General features: G+C 43.0%; 1 protein-coding gene across 4 annotated transcripts in view; it reads right to left on the bottom strand.

Moving 5' to 3' along the window:
• Window positions 1–14,862, bottom strand: part of KIAA0232 (KIAA0232 ortholog) — a 294,375-nt gene that overhangs the window by 171,306 nt on the left and 108,207 nt on the right. For all 4 annotated transcript variants that reach the window (XM_029591550.1, XM_029591556.1, XM_029591572.1 and 1 more), the window contains 2 exons: window positions 13,462–13,528; window positions 6,687–6,765 (listed from right to left, as the gene is read on the bottom strand). In XM_029591550.1, the coding sequence (XP_029447410.1) occupies window positions 6,687–6,765; window positions 13,462–13,528 (146 nt within the window). The remainder of the gene's footprint in view (window positions 1–6,686; window positions 6,766–13,461; window positions 13,529–14,862) is intronic.

Genomic DNA, 14,862 nt, shown 5'->3' with positions numbered 1-14,862 from the left:
AAAAAAAAACTTCAAGTGTTTCCGTGAAGAAAAGTTGTGAGAAAAATCTCACAGCTCCTAAACACGAGGCAAACTTCAGCGTGGAAAAAAAAAAAAAAAAAAAAGGAGACTGAAGGGAGACCCCTGTGAACACAGGGATCATGGCATGCTGGGCATGCTCAGTGTGCCAGTCAAAGTTTCTAGAAACTTTGACAAGTGTTCCGTAATAGGGCTCCGCCTGATGACATCACCCATATGTGAGGACTACCATCCTGCTTATCCTGGGAGAACATAGCCAATCTTTTTGAAAGAAAGGAATTAAGCTGCCCAGAGAAACCATCTTAAAAATGTTTCCCTTACAAGTAATTTATTCAAGGCAATTAGGTCTAAGACACGATGGAATACTCCTGTTTTGTTTGATATCAGGAAATTCTTGAAATAAAATCCCCCACCCTTTTTACCCCAGTAGAAGAGGTTCAACTGTTTCAGTCTCTGAGCAGTAGATCACAATGCTGAGAAGTGTAGCAATATCCTCTTGGTGAGCAATTTTGTGGGATCTGTAATAAACAAATTCTGTATCCATTTTACATTATATTTAGAACTTTGCTGTCCAAGGTTATACTAGACAAATGGTATATGTAAAACTTCAGCCATCCTCCTGATAGGCAGGCCTTCTGGAATAGACAATGAAACAGTAGCCATGATTTCCAGAATCCACTCAAAACTCCATTCTAGCTTTTTATTGGGTTGCTAAATGTGGCTTAGGTATCCTCTGCTATCTTGGATGATATTGAGGCCCTTGTTATTGGAGGCAAGGTGACAGCAGTTAATACTGCCTTCAGAGGATATTAGTGTCTCCTTTTAGCCCAATGCCTCCTAGTAGGTGTGTGGGGGTGGGGAGGTGTTAGAAGTGGCTACAGAGAGTGTCAAGTAAACAGAGGTATTTAAGAGACAGCCTTGGTGACCTCATCTTCAAAGAGTGTCACCCATGCAGAACACATCAGCAAGCCTGTCTTGCACATCAGACATCAGGTGTGAAGTCCACAGCCATGAGAGTCAATGGACAAATTCTTATAGCAGAAGCTCTCCTACAGCCTGAAAACATCACAGATGAATCCAACCAATTTTGAGGGAGAAATTTGGATAATATTCTGCAAAAAGATGATTTATGTGAATGGTAGGATGCTATTTGAGACTTAAGCACAGAAGTCTGATAAGCCTCTCAAAAATATCAAGCATGCATGAATCCTTTTCCAGCGGCTGCTAAGAAACAAGTCTAGGACTTCTTGGTCTTGAGAGAGATTCAGACTGATGAGGAAGCTGTTTGCGAAATCCTAGAACCTTCTGAATAGGGTACATTGAGTCCGCATTCCTATTCACAGGGAGTAGGGGGGAGGGGAGGGTATGTGTCTACCACATTCTTATTTGTACAACCTTGAGGTTATCGACGGGCACAGACCCACCATCCTTTAGGGTAACAAGAAACTGAAGGATGTCAAATACTTTTGCTCTGAGCACTTTCTTCTCCTCCAACTAAAAGAATATTCTCAGACAACCTTTCAAAAAAGACTGCGAAAGAGCAATCTTTTGATGTGAATTTTCTCCTTTCCTGTGGAGAAGAGGGTCCAAGGGAAGACCTGTTGAATCCTGCACCTTCTAATCAGAGTAGTCCTCAAATATATAATTATACCTCTCTGAATGCTTAAGATTCAGATTCCCACCTTTGGATTAGAGAGATAGCCCAAGTCAGCTCCTATCTGGTAGCCAAGACCCCCAAAGCAACCTCAATTGACTTGGGGGCTCTAGTCCTCGATATATCCCACACTGGTTTAAGGAAGCGTATTCTCCTGATGTACTGAAAACAGTGAAACGATGTAGACACCCCTACCAGGTACCAATATCAAAGAAATTGCCAGTGCACCAAGAGTTTCTAGAATGGGCTGGACAATGTTTGTATCAATGTTTATGCACTCAATGCCAGTACACCTATATAAGAAATGGAGGCCCTCCTGAATCTTTATTCAATTCTTCCTTGAAAACTGCTGAAGCTAAAATGTTTTGGGAAGCAGGTCACATCTTCCTGGGTTACCTGAGGTATATCTGTGGCTGTGACGTGAAACATCGGAGGCTGTTGCAATCCTCCAGATTCAAGGGCAACCAGCCCTCTCTACAGGGATGCTTTGGAGAACAAATGGATGTTGCCAGTATCTCTTTGCTCTTGACATTGTGTATTGCCTGGGATCAATGATGCTTGCTTTTACTTGATGCAACTCAATGAACCCATGATGATGCAAAATGCACCACAAAAAAAAAAAAACAAACACAAAACTTAACTTCATGAAGCCATGTGGAAGAGAATTACTTGAATTTACTCACCTATAAATACTGCAACTGTTAAGCTCTGCAGAAAAGGTAAAAATGAAGAGGGCCATCATGCAAGACAGCCCGCACATGCTTAGAGCATGATGAAATTTCTAGAAACTATGCATCATCACACCGTCCCTTGCTCCAGATGACTACTCACCTGCGAGGACAAAATATCCTGTTTGCAGTCAGAGAAAGGTTACAAGATGACAGATACTATACCCTGTAAAACTGAAACGCATGGATATTCTCAATGGAATTCAAAAGCATGGATATTCTCAATGGAATTCATTACCAACAGAGCTTCGCCAGGAACAATGCCCTTTCACTTTCAGAAAAACTGAAAACCTGGCTTTTCAAACAAGCCTTCCCTTGATTGGCCACACCACATATAAGGGACTGTACATAAATCTTTTTTCATAATTTCCATCAGAACTACTCTGTTCCATTAATAACTCTCATAACTCTGACTGCTCTCCTGCTCCAAACCTGTAATAATGCAAGCCTCCCCGCTAGTTTTTCAGCCCTCTGTTCCCCCCTCCTCCCACCTTTCGGTCTTTTTTTCCCTGCCCCATCCTTCTTGACCCCTTTCCTCCTAGTCTCAACACCTTCTCCGTCGCCCTGTACAGCTGTCACCACCCCTTGAAGAACTGTTTGAGTACCTACTAGGTCCTTCGCCTAGTCACTATTATGCGTTGCTTGTTATTATAATTGTAGCGCTATGTTAAGCTAATTTTACCTCTCTTAGTTGTCCTGTATTCATCACCCTGTTTTATGTAGCTTTCTCTTATATCGCTGGTTATCCCTTGTTTTGCTGTAAACCGGTACGATAAGAAATTTGTCTTGAGTATCGGTATATGAAAAGATTTTAAATAAATAAATAAAATATTGGGTCTTCTGAGGCCTGCTGACAAACTGCAGCAAAAGCACACTTTTTAATTATCTCTGGGGGCTATGTCCAGTTAAGAGATTTTGTCTGAGGTCATCTCCCAGATTCATGAGGTAACAAAGTGCTATTTGACACAAATTGTGCTGTAATCGGTAGATGGTAAAGTTCCTTTGCTCTCCCACAGAAATCTTGCACTTCTGGGATGCTTATGTGTGAGGAGTGGCAAGCACTGAGACACTATGTTGGCAGAGACGCCAGAGCCTGTGCCCTCCACCCAGCTCAGCAAAGCATGAGACGTCGTTGCAAGGGGCCGCTGAACATTTATTTATTTATTGCTTTTATATACCAACATTCGATCGAGATATCACATCGGTTTACATATAACTAAACAAATAAGACGCGATCTGCTTATTTACATTGTAACAGGTAACTGATAAGAACGAGGAAGAGAAATATTTACATGGAACGTTATATCATTACATCTTGGGAGATGCTATATAGGATACTATCTAAGAGTGTCTTAGGAAGGATAAATGTGGAAGGGTTCTTGAGGGAGGGAGGAGGGAGGATAGAAATGCTGGGCGAGGGGGCAAGGCAGTGGGTGGTGTCTTAAAAGCAGCATGCCTGCAGGACTCAATAGGACTCCTGTGTCAGGAGTGGTGTGCATTGAGGTATCTTGCTGGGAGAGACACCGGTACCTGTTCCCTTCCCCACCTCAGTGGAGCCTGAGATGTTATTACAAGGGGCCACTAAAGATCTTAAGTGGCGTGCCTGTGGCACACTACTGCCAACACACTCCTTAGGAGGAATATTTTCTCTCGGAATTTCTTTCTTGCTTATGGGAAAGAAACGGAAGGGGAAACTCCCAGCTTACATTGAAACAACTAGAGGTCTGATGGATCGAAATGTGTCCCAGTCATAGACGTCAATACCTTTGGGTACTTCACTGGAGGGCTCAATATAAGAACATAAGATATGCCATACTGGGTCAGACCAAAGGTCCATCAAACCGAGCATCCTGTTTCCAACAGTGTCCATTTGAAGTCACAAGTACCTGGCAAGTTCTCAAACATTTAATAAGCAATAGTATCTTGAGATCTATTTATTTATGGATTTTTCCTCTAGGAACTTATCCAACCTTTTTTAAACCCAGTTACACTAACTGCCGTAACCATATCCTCTGGCAATGAATTCCAGAGCTTAACTATGCACAGAGTGAAAAACATTTGATTTCTTTTAAATGAGCTACTTGCTAACTTCATGGAGTTCCCTCTAGTCCTATTATCTGAGAGTGTAAATAGCCAATTTACATTAACCTGTTCAAGTCATCATGATTTTGTAGACCCCTATCATATACCCCTCTCAGTCATCTCTTCTCCACTCTGAACAGTCCTAACCTCTTTATCCTTTCCTCCTAGGGCATCCATGCCATGCCCCTTATTTTGGTCGACCATCTGAAGCCTCCCTAAGTCCCGTTTCCTATTCTCCTCCTTTGCAATCTGTTAACCCTCCTCAAGAAGTTGAGTAAGGAGCTCCACTTTTTCTTCAACATCTAGGGAGTTCTCTATAAAAAAATAAAATAAATTAAAAAAAAATTTTTTTGATAGTGGAGAGGCTGGATATGAGACCTCAAGTGGATGCTGTTACAAACAGAGCGAGAAAGGAGGGAAGAGTGAAGCCCTTAGTGAAAATATAACTGAGTAAAGACTGTTAACATTTCTATTTTGTTGAGTCTACCAAGGATGGGAACGGCTTTAATTCTTCCTTCTCTTAATACCATGACAAACTCACTTGAAGAGCCATGATGCCTAATTGATATATGGAAAGTTGTCTCGAGGACAGAGAGCTGTGTCCCCCAGTTAAATGTCCAAATGCATAAAAACACTGAGGATTCTAAACAAAAAGTTTCATGAATATGATGTATCTCAAATAAAATCTGTGTTAACAAAACTTTAAAATCTGCACAAGTTAAAAGATACTTTGATTATTAACCATTTGGAGAGTATTGAGAATATTCAACAGGGAAGAAAATCCCAATGACATGCCTGTTGCCCCACACGAAATGTTCAAAAAATGTGTGTGATGTTATGATTTGCAGGTGATAAAATTTGGGAGGTAATAGATATTAGTACCTAATATCTATTAACTCCCAAAAAAAGAGGAAGGAGCAGGAAGGAGCATTAGATAATCTATTAATGAAGCTAGTCTCTCAATTTTTTAATCTTCCTTGGATATTATTTCATTGAGAACTACCCTGTTGGTTTCTTTTTGTCTAGAAAGGGAGTAGATGGTGTTTTGTAAATATTTTTCTTGTAAGCAGTTTCAGTTTTTTGGACAAAGAATTCAAATATTTCCAGATGTTCAAGTGATGACTCAGTTGAGAAGGAAACAATAGCCTCGGCTTTAACACACATCTATTGGTGCTACATTTTCTCAAAAATTCCCTTTCCTGAATTAGGAAGCTGGTAGTTGATTATTTGTGAGGTATTAAGGAATTGACATATATCCCCTCTCTCAATTTTTGTTTTATTTTAGTTTAAGATTTCAGTGTCTTTCATATGGGCTAGTTAATATGATGTCTCAATTATGTTTCCTGTTAATATTATGAATTTTTCTTTATATAATGGTATCACATTCTGTTCTTGTATTGATTTTTATGGCATAAGACTTACATTTAATAAAGATTAAATTAAAACATTTAAGTATTCCATTTCATTTTCCAATGGCTAAGATAAAACAGTAGCCAGATATTAGAATAATGAGGTTATGCCCATTATACAGGCATTAGTTAATTTGATATAGAAAGCATGTTCTTCAAAAACTATCAGAAGACAAGGAAACTTACTTAGATATACCTAAACGTGGGATTCTTTATTAAAGTGAGAGGTAGAAACAAAAAAAGGTAAGGGAACAAAGGCCAATTTTGTAGAACTGTATTGGGGGAAGGGGGTTATTTTCAATAGATTATGGACTAAATTAAATTGTTAGCACTTAACACTTTAGTGAAGGTTAGCTCTATCTGATGTATATGAAATAACAGAAATTCATTCATGTTGCACTTTTTCCTTGAATGCTGTTAATTTAATAACTATTTAAACATCCTATAAAAGTTTCCTGGCTGGGAGCTAAATCAGTCAGACCTAAAAGCTACAGTTTCCAAGACCCTCAAAAAAAAAAAAAAAAAAAAAAACCAAAACCCGAAGAGAACATTTCTGATAATATTCAAGTACCCAGGTGCAAACTAAAATATCAGCACGTTCGGTTTGGCTATTTGTCTGACACTAGATCAGAACACGATCTTGAAATAAGGCATCCTTGCTTTACTTTGTGCAATAACGCCTAAAAAAGTGAAATTGCTGAAATCTTTTTTCAATAAATTACTTTCATATTTTCTGTCAATCTAATCTCCCTCCCTTCCAAAATAAAAATTACTACCACACAATGAAGATCTTACATTTCCACTTGATCCTTTGCTGCAGGAGATGCAGGTTCAGGAGACAGATTGCCGTCTAACTTTTTGTGAATCTTGTCCTCTAAAGAGAATATTAAAGAAAGATACCTTAATTTTATAATACTAAAAATGAAGACTTCATTCTAAAAAGATCTGATAGTACAGCATACAAGGATATGTTGCTTAGAGTTAGTCATATAATACTCTAGTTTGCTGACAAAAATGCCTTTCATGTTGATTTGACATTTCACATCATAGCTGTATCCATTTGTAATAAATCTTTTATTGCAAAACTACAGCATCTTTGGATTATAATTAGGTATCAACATTCACCCATTTTTACAAAATAACCTGCAAGCCCACTTTTTGCCTTGTGCGCTAGGGGAATGCAGTGGACATTGCTCAATATATTATAGTGAAATGCAAACTACTGGAAATTGAAAAAAGTCAAGTTTTGCCTGCTGTGGATTTTTGTACCTGAGGTAACAGATTAAAGTTCTCAAAGCTCAGAGACAGAAGAGAATTCAGTGAAAGCAGAGTTGCTTACCTGTAACAGGTGTTCTCACAGGACAGCAGGATGTTAGTCCTCACATATGGGTGACATCACAGGATGGAGCCCAATCACGGAATACTTTTGTCAAAGCTTCCAGAACTTTGACTGGCACCTACTGGACATGCTCAGCATAGCACCAACCCTGCAGCCAGCAGGGGTCCCCTTTCAGTCTCGTCTTATAGTAAAAAGTACATGCGAAAAATAAAATAATAAATCGTAAGCGAACCCAACTCCGCAGGGTGGCGGATGGGTTTTGTGAAGACTAACATCCTGTCGTCTTGTGAGAACACCTGTTACAGGTAAGCAACTCTGCTTTCTCACAGGACAAGCAGGATGGTAGTCTTTACATATGGGTGAGTACAGAGCTGAGGATGCCCGAGCAATGCACCAAATGTACCCAAAGACGTGCAACAGGCACAAGAACTGGGGTGGAATTTGGTAGAGGGCCTCCTGAACCCTACCGGGTTGGCGGAAGGATGTTGGTACCTCAGTTCGCAAATAAAATTGTGTAGCACAGACTGGCCGAAGATGGAATCTTGTCTGCCAGCCTTGTCTAAACATTAATGGGCTGCGAAGGTGTGGAGAGAGCTCCAGGTAGCAGCCTTACAGATGTCAGCAAACAGCACCGAGCATAGGTGCGCTATTGATGTTGCCATGGCCCTGACAGAGTGTGCTTTAACAGACTTGAAGCGGAATGCCTGCCTGTTGCTTACCCAGAGCTGCTTACCCAGAGGTTTGCCAAATTTGATGGGATCAAAGGAAACAATTGAGTGCATTTCCTGTGGGCAGCTGTACGGTCTAGATAAAATGTTAGAGCACATTTACCATCAAGGGTATGCAGAGCCCTTTCTCCTGGGTTTGAGTGGGGCCTGGGAAAGAAGGTGGGTAGTATAATGGATTGATTGATATGAAACTCCGATACTACCTTAGGCAAAAACGTAGGATGAGTGTGGAGTACTACCCTATCATGCAGAAGTTTAGTGTAAGACGGGTAGGTAACTAAGGCCTGTAACTCACTAACTCTGCGAGCAGATGTGATCGCCAAAAGAAAAATCACCTTCCAGGTCAGATGGCGGAGATGCAGGATTGGAGAGGCTCAAACGGCGGTTTCATGAGCTGTCCCAAAACCAAGTTGAGGTCCCAGGAAGGGGCCAGAGGGCGCAGTGGAGGTTTAAGGTGGAGGAAGCCCTTCAAAAAGCGTGTTACAAGGGGTTGTACTGAAATAGGTACATCCGACACCTTTATGGAAGGCGGCTACCGCACTGACATGTACCCTGATGGAAGAAGTTTGGAGACCTGATTGACAGATGCCAGAGAAAGTCCAAAAACGTCGGTGTGGAACAAGTGAATGGATTGATGGACATGAAAGTACACCCTACCGTAAACCTGTTCCATTTGTAATAAGACTGCCTTGTGGAATGCTTTCATGAAGCTACTAGGACATGGGAAACCGGCTCTGAAAGGTTAAGAGGTTGAAGTATTAACCTTTCAACATCCAGGCAGTCAGGGAGAGGGCCTGGAGGTTGGGGTGACGAAGGCAGCCATTGTTCTGAGTGATCAGAAGCGGGTCCTTCCCCAGAGGAATGTGCTGGTGTACTGATAGGTCGTGGAGAATTGGAAACCAGACCTGGTGTGGCCAATGAGGGGCTATCAGAATCATTAGCCCCTTGTCCCTTCGCAACTTCACGAGAGTCTTCGAAATGAATGGAAAAGGAGGGTACGCATAAAGGAGACCGCTGGCCCACAAGAGGGAGAAAGCGAATCCTGGTTGAAGGTGTTGGCTGCACGTGAGAGTTCAGAAATTCCCTACTTTGCGCTGTGAATTGACGCAAAGAGGTCTATGTGAGGGTAACCCCAACGTTGGAATATTGAGTCCGCTACAGTGGGGTTGAGGGACCACTCGTGCGGTTGAGAAGTGTGACTCAGCTTGTCTGCCAACACATTGTCCACTCCCGGCAAGTAGGTGGCCCTGAGGTACATCGAGTGGGAAAGGGCTTCCGCCCATATCTGTGCAGCTTCCTGACCCAGGAGGTAGAAGCCTTTTCCCCCTTGCTGTCTGTTTGAATCAGGATGACCTGGTTGGAAAGGAGATCCTGAAAAGCCCTGAGAGCATATCTGATTGCACGAAACTCCAGGAAATGTATTTGTTTGGCTTCCTCTGGAGACCAAATGCCCTTAGTTTGCAGGTTTGCAACATGTGCACCCCAGCCGAGGTTGGAGGCATCTGTTGTCAGTTATTTGAGGTTTTGGAGCCTGAAATGGAAGGCCTTGAAGCAGATTGGATTGGTTTATCCACCAAGCCAGCGATAAGCGGAGCTAGTTGGTGATGTGGACAATGGTGGACATTGACTGAGAAGACCGAATCCACTGCGATCTTTAGGTCCACTGCATTACTCTCATGGCCAGGCGGGCCATGTGAGTGACATGCACCGAGGAGGCCATATGACCCAGTAAGATCAGAAAGTGACGTGCAGTTGAGTGTTGTTGATGGGCCAGAGAGGTGAGAGTGAAAGCTCGATCCTGAGGTAGGAAGGCTTTCGCTTTTAGAGAGTCCAAGTCTGCCCCTATGAACGATAGGGTTTGAGGGGGAACTAGCCTGGATTTTGGATAGTTTATGAGAAACCCTAGGGAGATCAGGGTATGGCACGTGAGACGAAGAGACATCAGGGCAGGTTGCTGAGTAGGAGCCCTGATCAACCAATCGTCGAGATAGGGGTAGACGTGGACACCGACTCCTGAGAAAGGCAGCTACCATTACGAGGCACTTGGTGAAGACTTGTGGGGCAGATGCTAGGCTGAATGGTAACACCAGATATTGAAAGTGTTTCAGGCCTACTAGGAAGCACAGGAATCTGCAATGTGACCGAGTAATGGAAATGTGTGTGTAGGAGTCCTGGAGGTCTAGAGAGCAGAGCCAGTCTTCCCTCTGGAGAAGGGGAAGAAGAGAACCCAAGGGCACCATCTTGAACTTCTTTTTGTAGGTATTTAAGGTGCGAAGATCCAGTATTGGGCAAACACCATCTGACGTTTTTGGTATCAGGAAATACCGGGAATAGAACCCCTGCCCCTGTTGGGAGAGGGGCACTGGTTCTATTGCTCGGGACTGGAGGAGGAGGAGGGAGACCTCCTGCTCCAGGAGCGGTGAGTGGTTGGATGTTCCCCATGTCAGCCGAGGTGGGGAATCCAGTGAACAGAGAGAAAGTTGAGGTGGTAACCTTGGGTTATTATAGCGAGTACCCACTGATCTGTGGTGACTGTGTGCCAAGGTTTGGAGAAGTGGCACAACCAGCCTCAGACGGGAATAGCCGGAAGTGGAGGCTGGGTACTGCTCTCTAGGAAGGAGTCAAAAGTCAGATGCTAGACCTAGCTGGGGGGCTGGCTGTGACTTCTGAACGCAAGGTTGCTTGGATTGGCCTTTTTGGTAAGGCTTAGAAGCTCAAGCCCTGGATGTCGGGGGATAGAATCTCCTTTGCCGGTAGAATTGTCTCTTGCAGTCCCTTCTAAAAGATCGTTTGGAAGAGGAAGAGAGATCAGAAGGCAGTAAGGAGAGCTGGCACAGAGTCTCCTGGTGGTCCTTGAGCTGCACCACTGCTTCTTGAATCTTTTCTCCGAAAAGATTATCCCCAGCACAGGGCAAGTCAGCTAACCTGTCCTGTACTTCTGGTCTGAGGTCTGAAGACTTTAGCCAGGCCCATCTTCTCGCACTAAATTCCTGCTGCCGAAACTCTGGAGGCGGTATTAAAATGTCATATGCCGAATGTACTTCATGTTTGGCAGCATCTAGACCCTTTTGTGCTAGGGCATGAAGTTGGTCCTGGAATTGCAGAGGTAAGGCTTCAGCAAATTCCTGAATCTTTGTAAACAGGGCCCTATTGTACTGGGTCATGTATAATTGATAGGAAGCAATGTGAGAAATGAGCATTGACCCATGAAATACTAGTCTTCCAACGCATCCAGAAATTTATGTTCCTTTCATGGGGGAATGGACGAGTGGTGTTTGGAGCGTCATGCCCTCTTCTGGGCTGACTCCACAACTACTGAATGATGATCTAGTTGAGCTCTCTGGAAGCCAGGGGCTGGATGAACTAGATAGGTGGCATATGCCTTACGGTTGACAGGTGCCAAAGAGCCAGGGTGTTCCCAATTTCTCTTTAAAAGATCCAAGAGACTGACATGAATAGGGATAGACATGATTTCCTTAGGAGCATCGAGAAATTGGAGAAGTTGTAACATCTGATGCCTAGAGTCCTCTTCGGTCTGAAGCTGGAATGGAACTGTTTCAGACATTTCTTTAACAAAGTTGATAAAGGACAAGTCCTTTGGAGGAGAACACTTCCTTTCATCAGGAGGAGAGAGCTGTGAAGGCAAATCATCTGAATCCTGGGATGATTCATCGGTCCAGGGATTGTATGGCTCATCACCAGCTCCCATATGTTCATCAGAAGGGAGTAACTGTGTTATTCCGGAAGGTCTGGGCCTAGGCATCGATGGCCTTGGAGGTGGAACTGAAGGCATCGATGGAGGCACCGATGGAATCTGTGACATCGATGGATGTGTCTGTGGTAGCACACAGGAGGGCGGAATGGAGATTGGTGATTCTTCTTCCGATGACAAGGGTATCTGTGAAGAAGGAATCTGAGCCATCGGTTCCCTCAGATGCACCGGTGGAAGGGCACTGATTAACTTATCCATTCTTGCCAATAGCGGTGCAAGCGCCATGGGTATCGGATCGGTGGCCGGAGCAGGAACCGGCATAGATGGAGGTTTGAACTCCTGGAGTGCTTTACAGATGGCCTCTTGGATCATCTGATCCAATTCCTCACGGAAACCTGGGGCATGGACACCCGGTTCTGGAGTAGGAGGCAGCACTGGTGTAGCCGGAGGGTCCACCGGTGAAGGTGGAATTGAGGATCCCCTTGGTGACCCAGAAACAGAAGAGGATGGGGCCTTTTCTGTTCAGGACTTCTTTGTCAGTGGCTCAGACGACATCGATGCAGAGGGCTTGCCTGTATTGGTGGCGGTGTCTATGTTTTTCTCAATGTTCTCCTGTGTCTTTCTCCTGAGGAGGAACAGAGGGGGTCTACACCCGCGGAGTCGAAGCCGATCGGGCAGCAGCGGTTTCCCGGTGCTGGCGCGAAGTAGATGGCACTGGTTCAGACAGCATCGAAGCTATCGATGGAGTCGGGATTTTTGACCAAAAGAGAAGTCCCATCTTCTCCAGCCTAGCTTTGCGACCCTTTAGTGTCATTTGGGCAGTCAGGTCACCGACGAAAACCCGACACCATGGCCTTGACAAAATTTAGCCGCGGTGCGGTCAATGGCCAGTAGGCCATGAGGGAAAACAGACGGGAATCAACCACAAGCAGGTAAAAAAAAAATAAAAATTTTTTTTTACTGTTTGACCGCGGAGCACAGATATCGATAAGGGGACCCCTGTGGGGTAAAATGTTTTTGAAAATATTGAAGTTCCGTGAGGAAAAATTCCTGTCAGAAATCTCTGAAGAGCTCCTTAACCCGTGAGGATACTGCTACACGGAAAACAAAAAAGACTGACGGGGGACCCTGCTGGCTGCAGGGTTGGTGCTATGCTGGGCATGCCCAGTAGGTGCCAGTCAAAGTTCTGGAAACTTTGACAAACGTGTTTCATGATTGGGCTCCATCCTGTTGATTTCACCCTGCTTGTCCTGTGAGAAAATAGTTTACATCATGTGATCCAAAGTAAGAGTTTGATTCCACTATCTTCATTTTTAATGCATACATCAAATCTGGTTAATAGAGAGGCCTGGTTGAATCCTAATCATAATATATTCCTTAAAACAATGCAACATATCTTTTTTCAAAATTAACTCTTAAAATCTGAAAGCAGAACAGGGACTGGAATTCTAATGAAATTCCAGGATTTCAGATAGGAAAATATGCATCATGGTATCACACTGCACCACATAAGTAACAAAAAATTTGATTATGGCAGGCAAGGCAGGTGAATGAGGGTATCTTGAAAAAAACCAGAATAGCGAGTAGACAGTTATAAAAATAGAACAGAGTAAAGAGCAGGGGTACAGTCAAATAAAAAAGACTGAGTTCAGACAGTACACAAGTTAGGACTACTAAGTTTTGGGACTGCATTCACTAAAATTGATCTTAGTTGTTTCCTGTAAGGCAACAACATGAAACAGGAAGCAAGGTGCAAATCTATGTATTCTCAACATACTAATATATCCTTACCTCCTTTACTCTGAAGGTCTTTCAGTTTTGAGCAGAGCTCTTCCACTAAAGTTTCAATTCCAGAGCTCTATATGAGAAGAGGGAAAAAAATTATGTATTAAAATATATCACTATGTATCCATATTAGAATGCATCACAATAACACTTGTCTTAATAAACTCAGAATTGTTGACGACAGTGATATTGGTTAAAGATGGTATACTGTACTTGGAAAGAAAGGCTAAACACCAAATTCCATCACTATTAATTTTGGCCTTGCAGTGTCATCCTGCTTGATTGGGCTTCTAGTTTAATTATAACCAGCTTTTCTTGGACTATAGTGCTATAAGCTTTCATTTGCAGTTCCCCAGGGTTTCTCTCATTTTTATCTCTTTAGACCAGCTATTACATTAACAGTTCTTGGCCAGAGGTAAAACTGGAGTTTTCTCCAGAACATGGCAATGGGGGCCCAAAGACTGGCCAGTAGCCGTCCCCATTAAATGATGGCCAAGACTTGTTCCCTTTCAGGGTTGTGAACACTGCCCCAGAAACATCTTCAGTCCTAGAGCAGACAGCAGTCTTGGCACAGGAACTGAATCCAGGACCTCCAAATGACAGTGTATAGCACTGCAACTAAATCACGTTGGCCCAAAATTAGATTTAATCACCCCCAACTGCACCCCAATTATTGAAAATACTGTAGAATTAATATAAACAAATATCAACAGATTTTGCTTCATCAGAAAAAAAAAAAGTAGTGTTCATGGATTTCCAGCTTATAAAACTCAAACAAGTGGAGTTTGGATGCAGTCAAAAACTGCAAACAAAAAAAGTTAGCCTGGTCCAGGTATGGACTTACTTCCATATGTTACGTTCAAAGAGCCCTCTGAGTAATACTTGGACAACCCTAGGAAAGAACATTGGTTTTCTTGGTGTAAAGAATATCTGTCAACGCTTGCCCAAATATTTCCATCATCTAAGTTTTTTGGCTTTACTTTACTTAAAAGCCATGTTCTGACTATTTAGTCCTCTCTCAGCAAGATATCTGTTTTGTGAATGTCGACAATTCTATATAGTTATTCTATGCCAGTTAGATTATCTTGCTGTTATATATTTGTAGTTCTCCAGAGCTGGTTCATTTGTTTTGATTATTTTAATTGGGAACCCTGCCTGAGGGAGGGAAATAGCAAATGTTGCTTACCTGATGTAACAGGTGTTCTCACAGGACAGCAGGATGTTAGTCCTCACAAATGGGTGACATCGAGGAAGGAGCCCAACCACGGAAAACTTCTGTCAAAGTTTCAGGAACTTTGACTGGCCCCTACTGGGCATGCCCAGCACGGCACTAACCCTGCAGCCAGCAGGGGTCTCCCTTCAGTCTTGTTTCAAAGCTACAGGCAGTGCCGAAAAATAAAATAAAAA

The sequence above is a fragment of the Rhinatrema bivittatum genome, chromosome 1, assembly GCF_901001135.1.
Source record: "Rhinatrema bivittatum chromosome 1, aRhiBiv1.1, whole genome shotgun sequence".
Classification (NCBI taxonomy): Eukaryota; Metazoa; Chordata; class Amphibia; order Gymnophiona; family Rhinatrematidae; genus Rhinatrema; species Rhinatrema bivittatum.
Note: the sequence above shows the minus strand (reverse complement) of the source record. Positions and strands in the feature narration are given on the sequence as shown.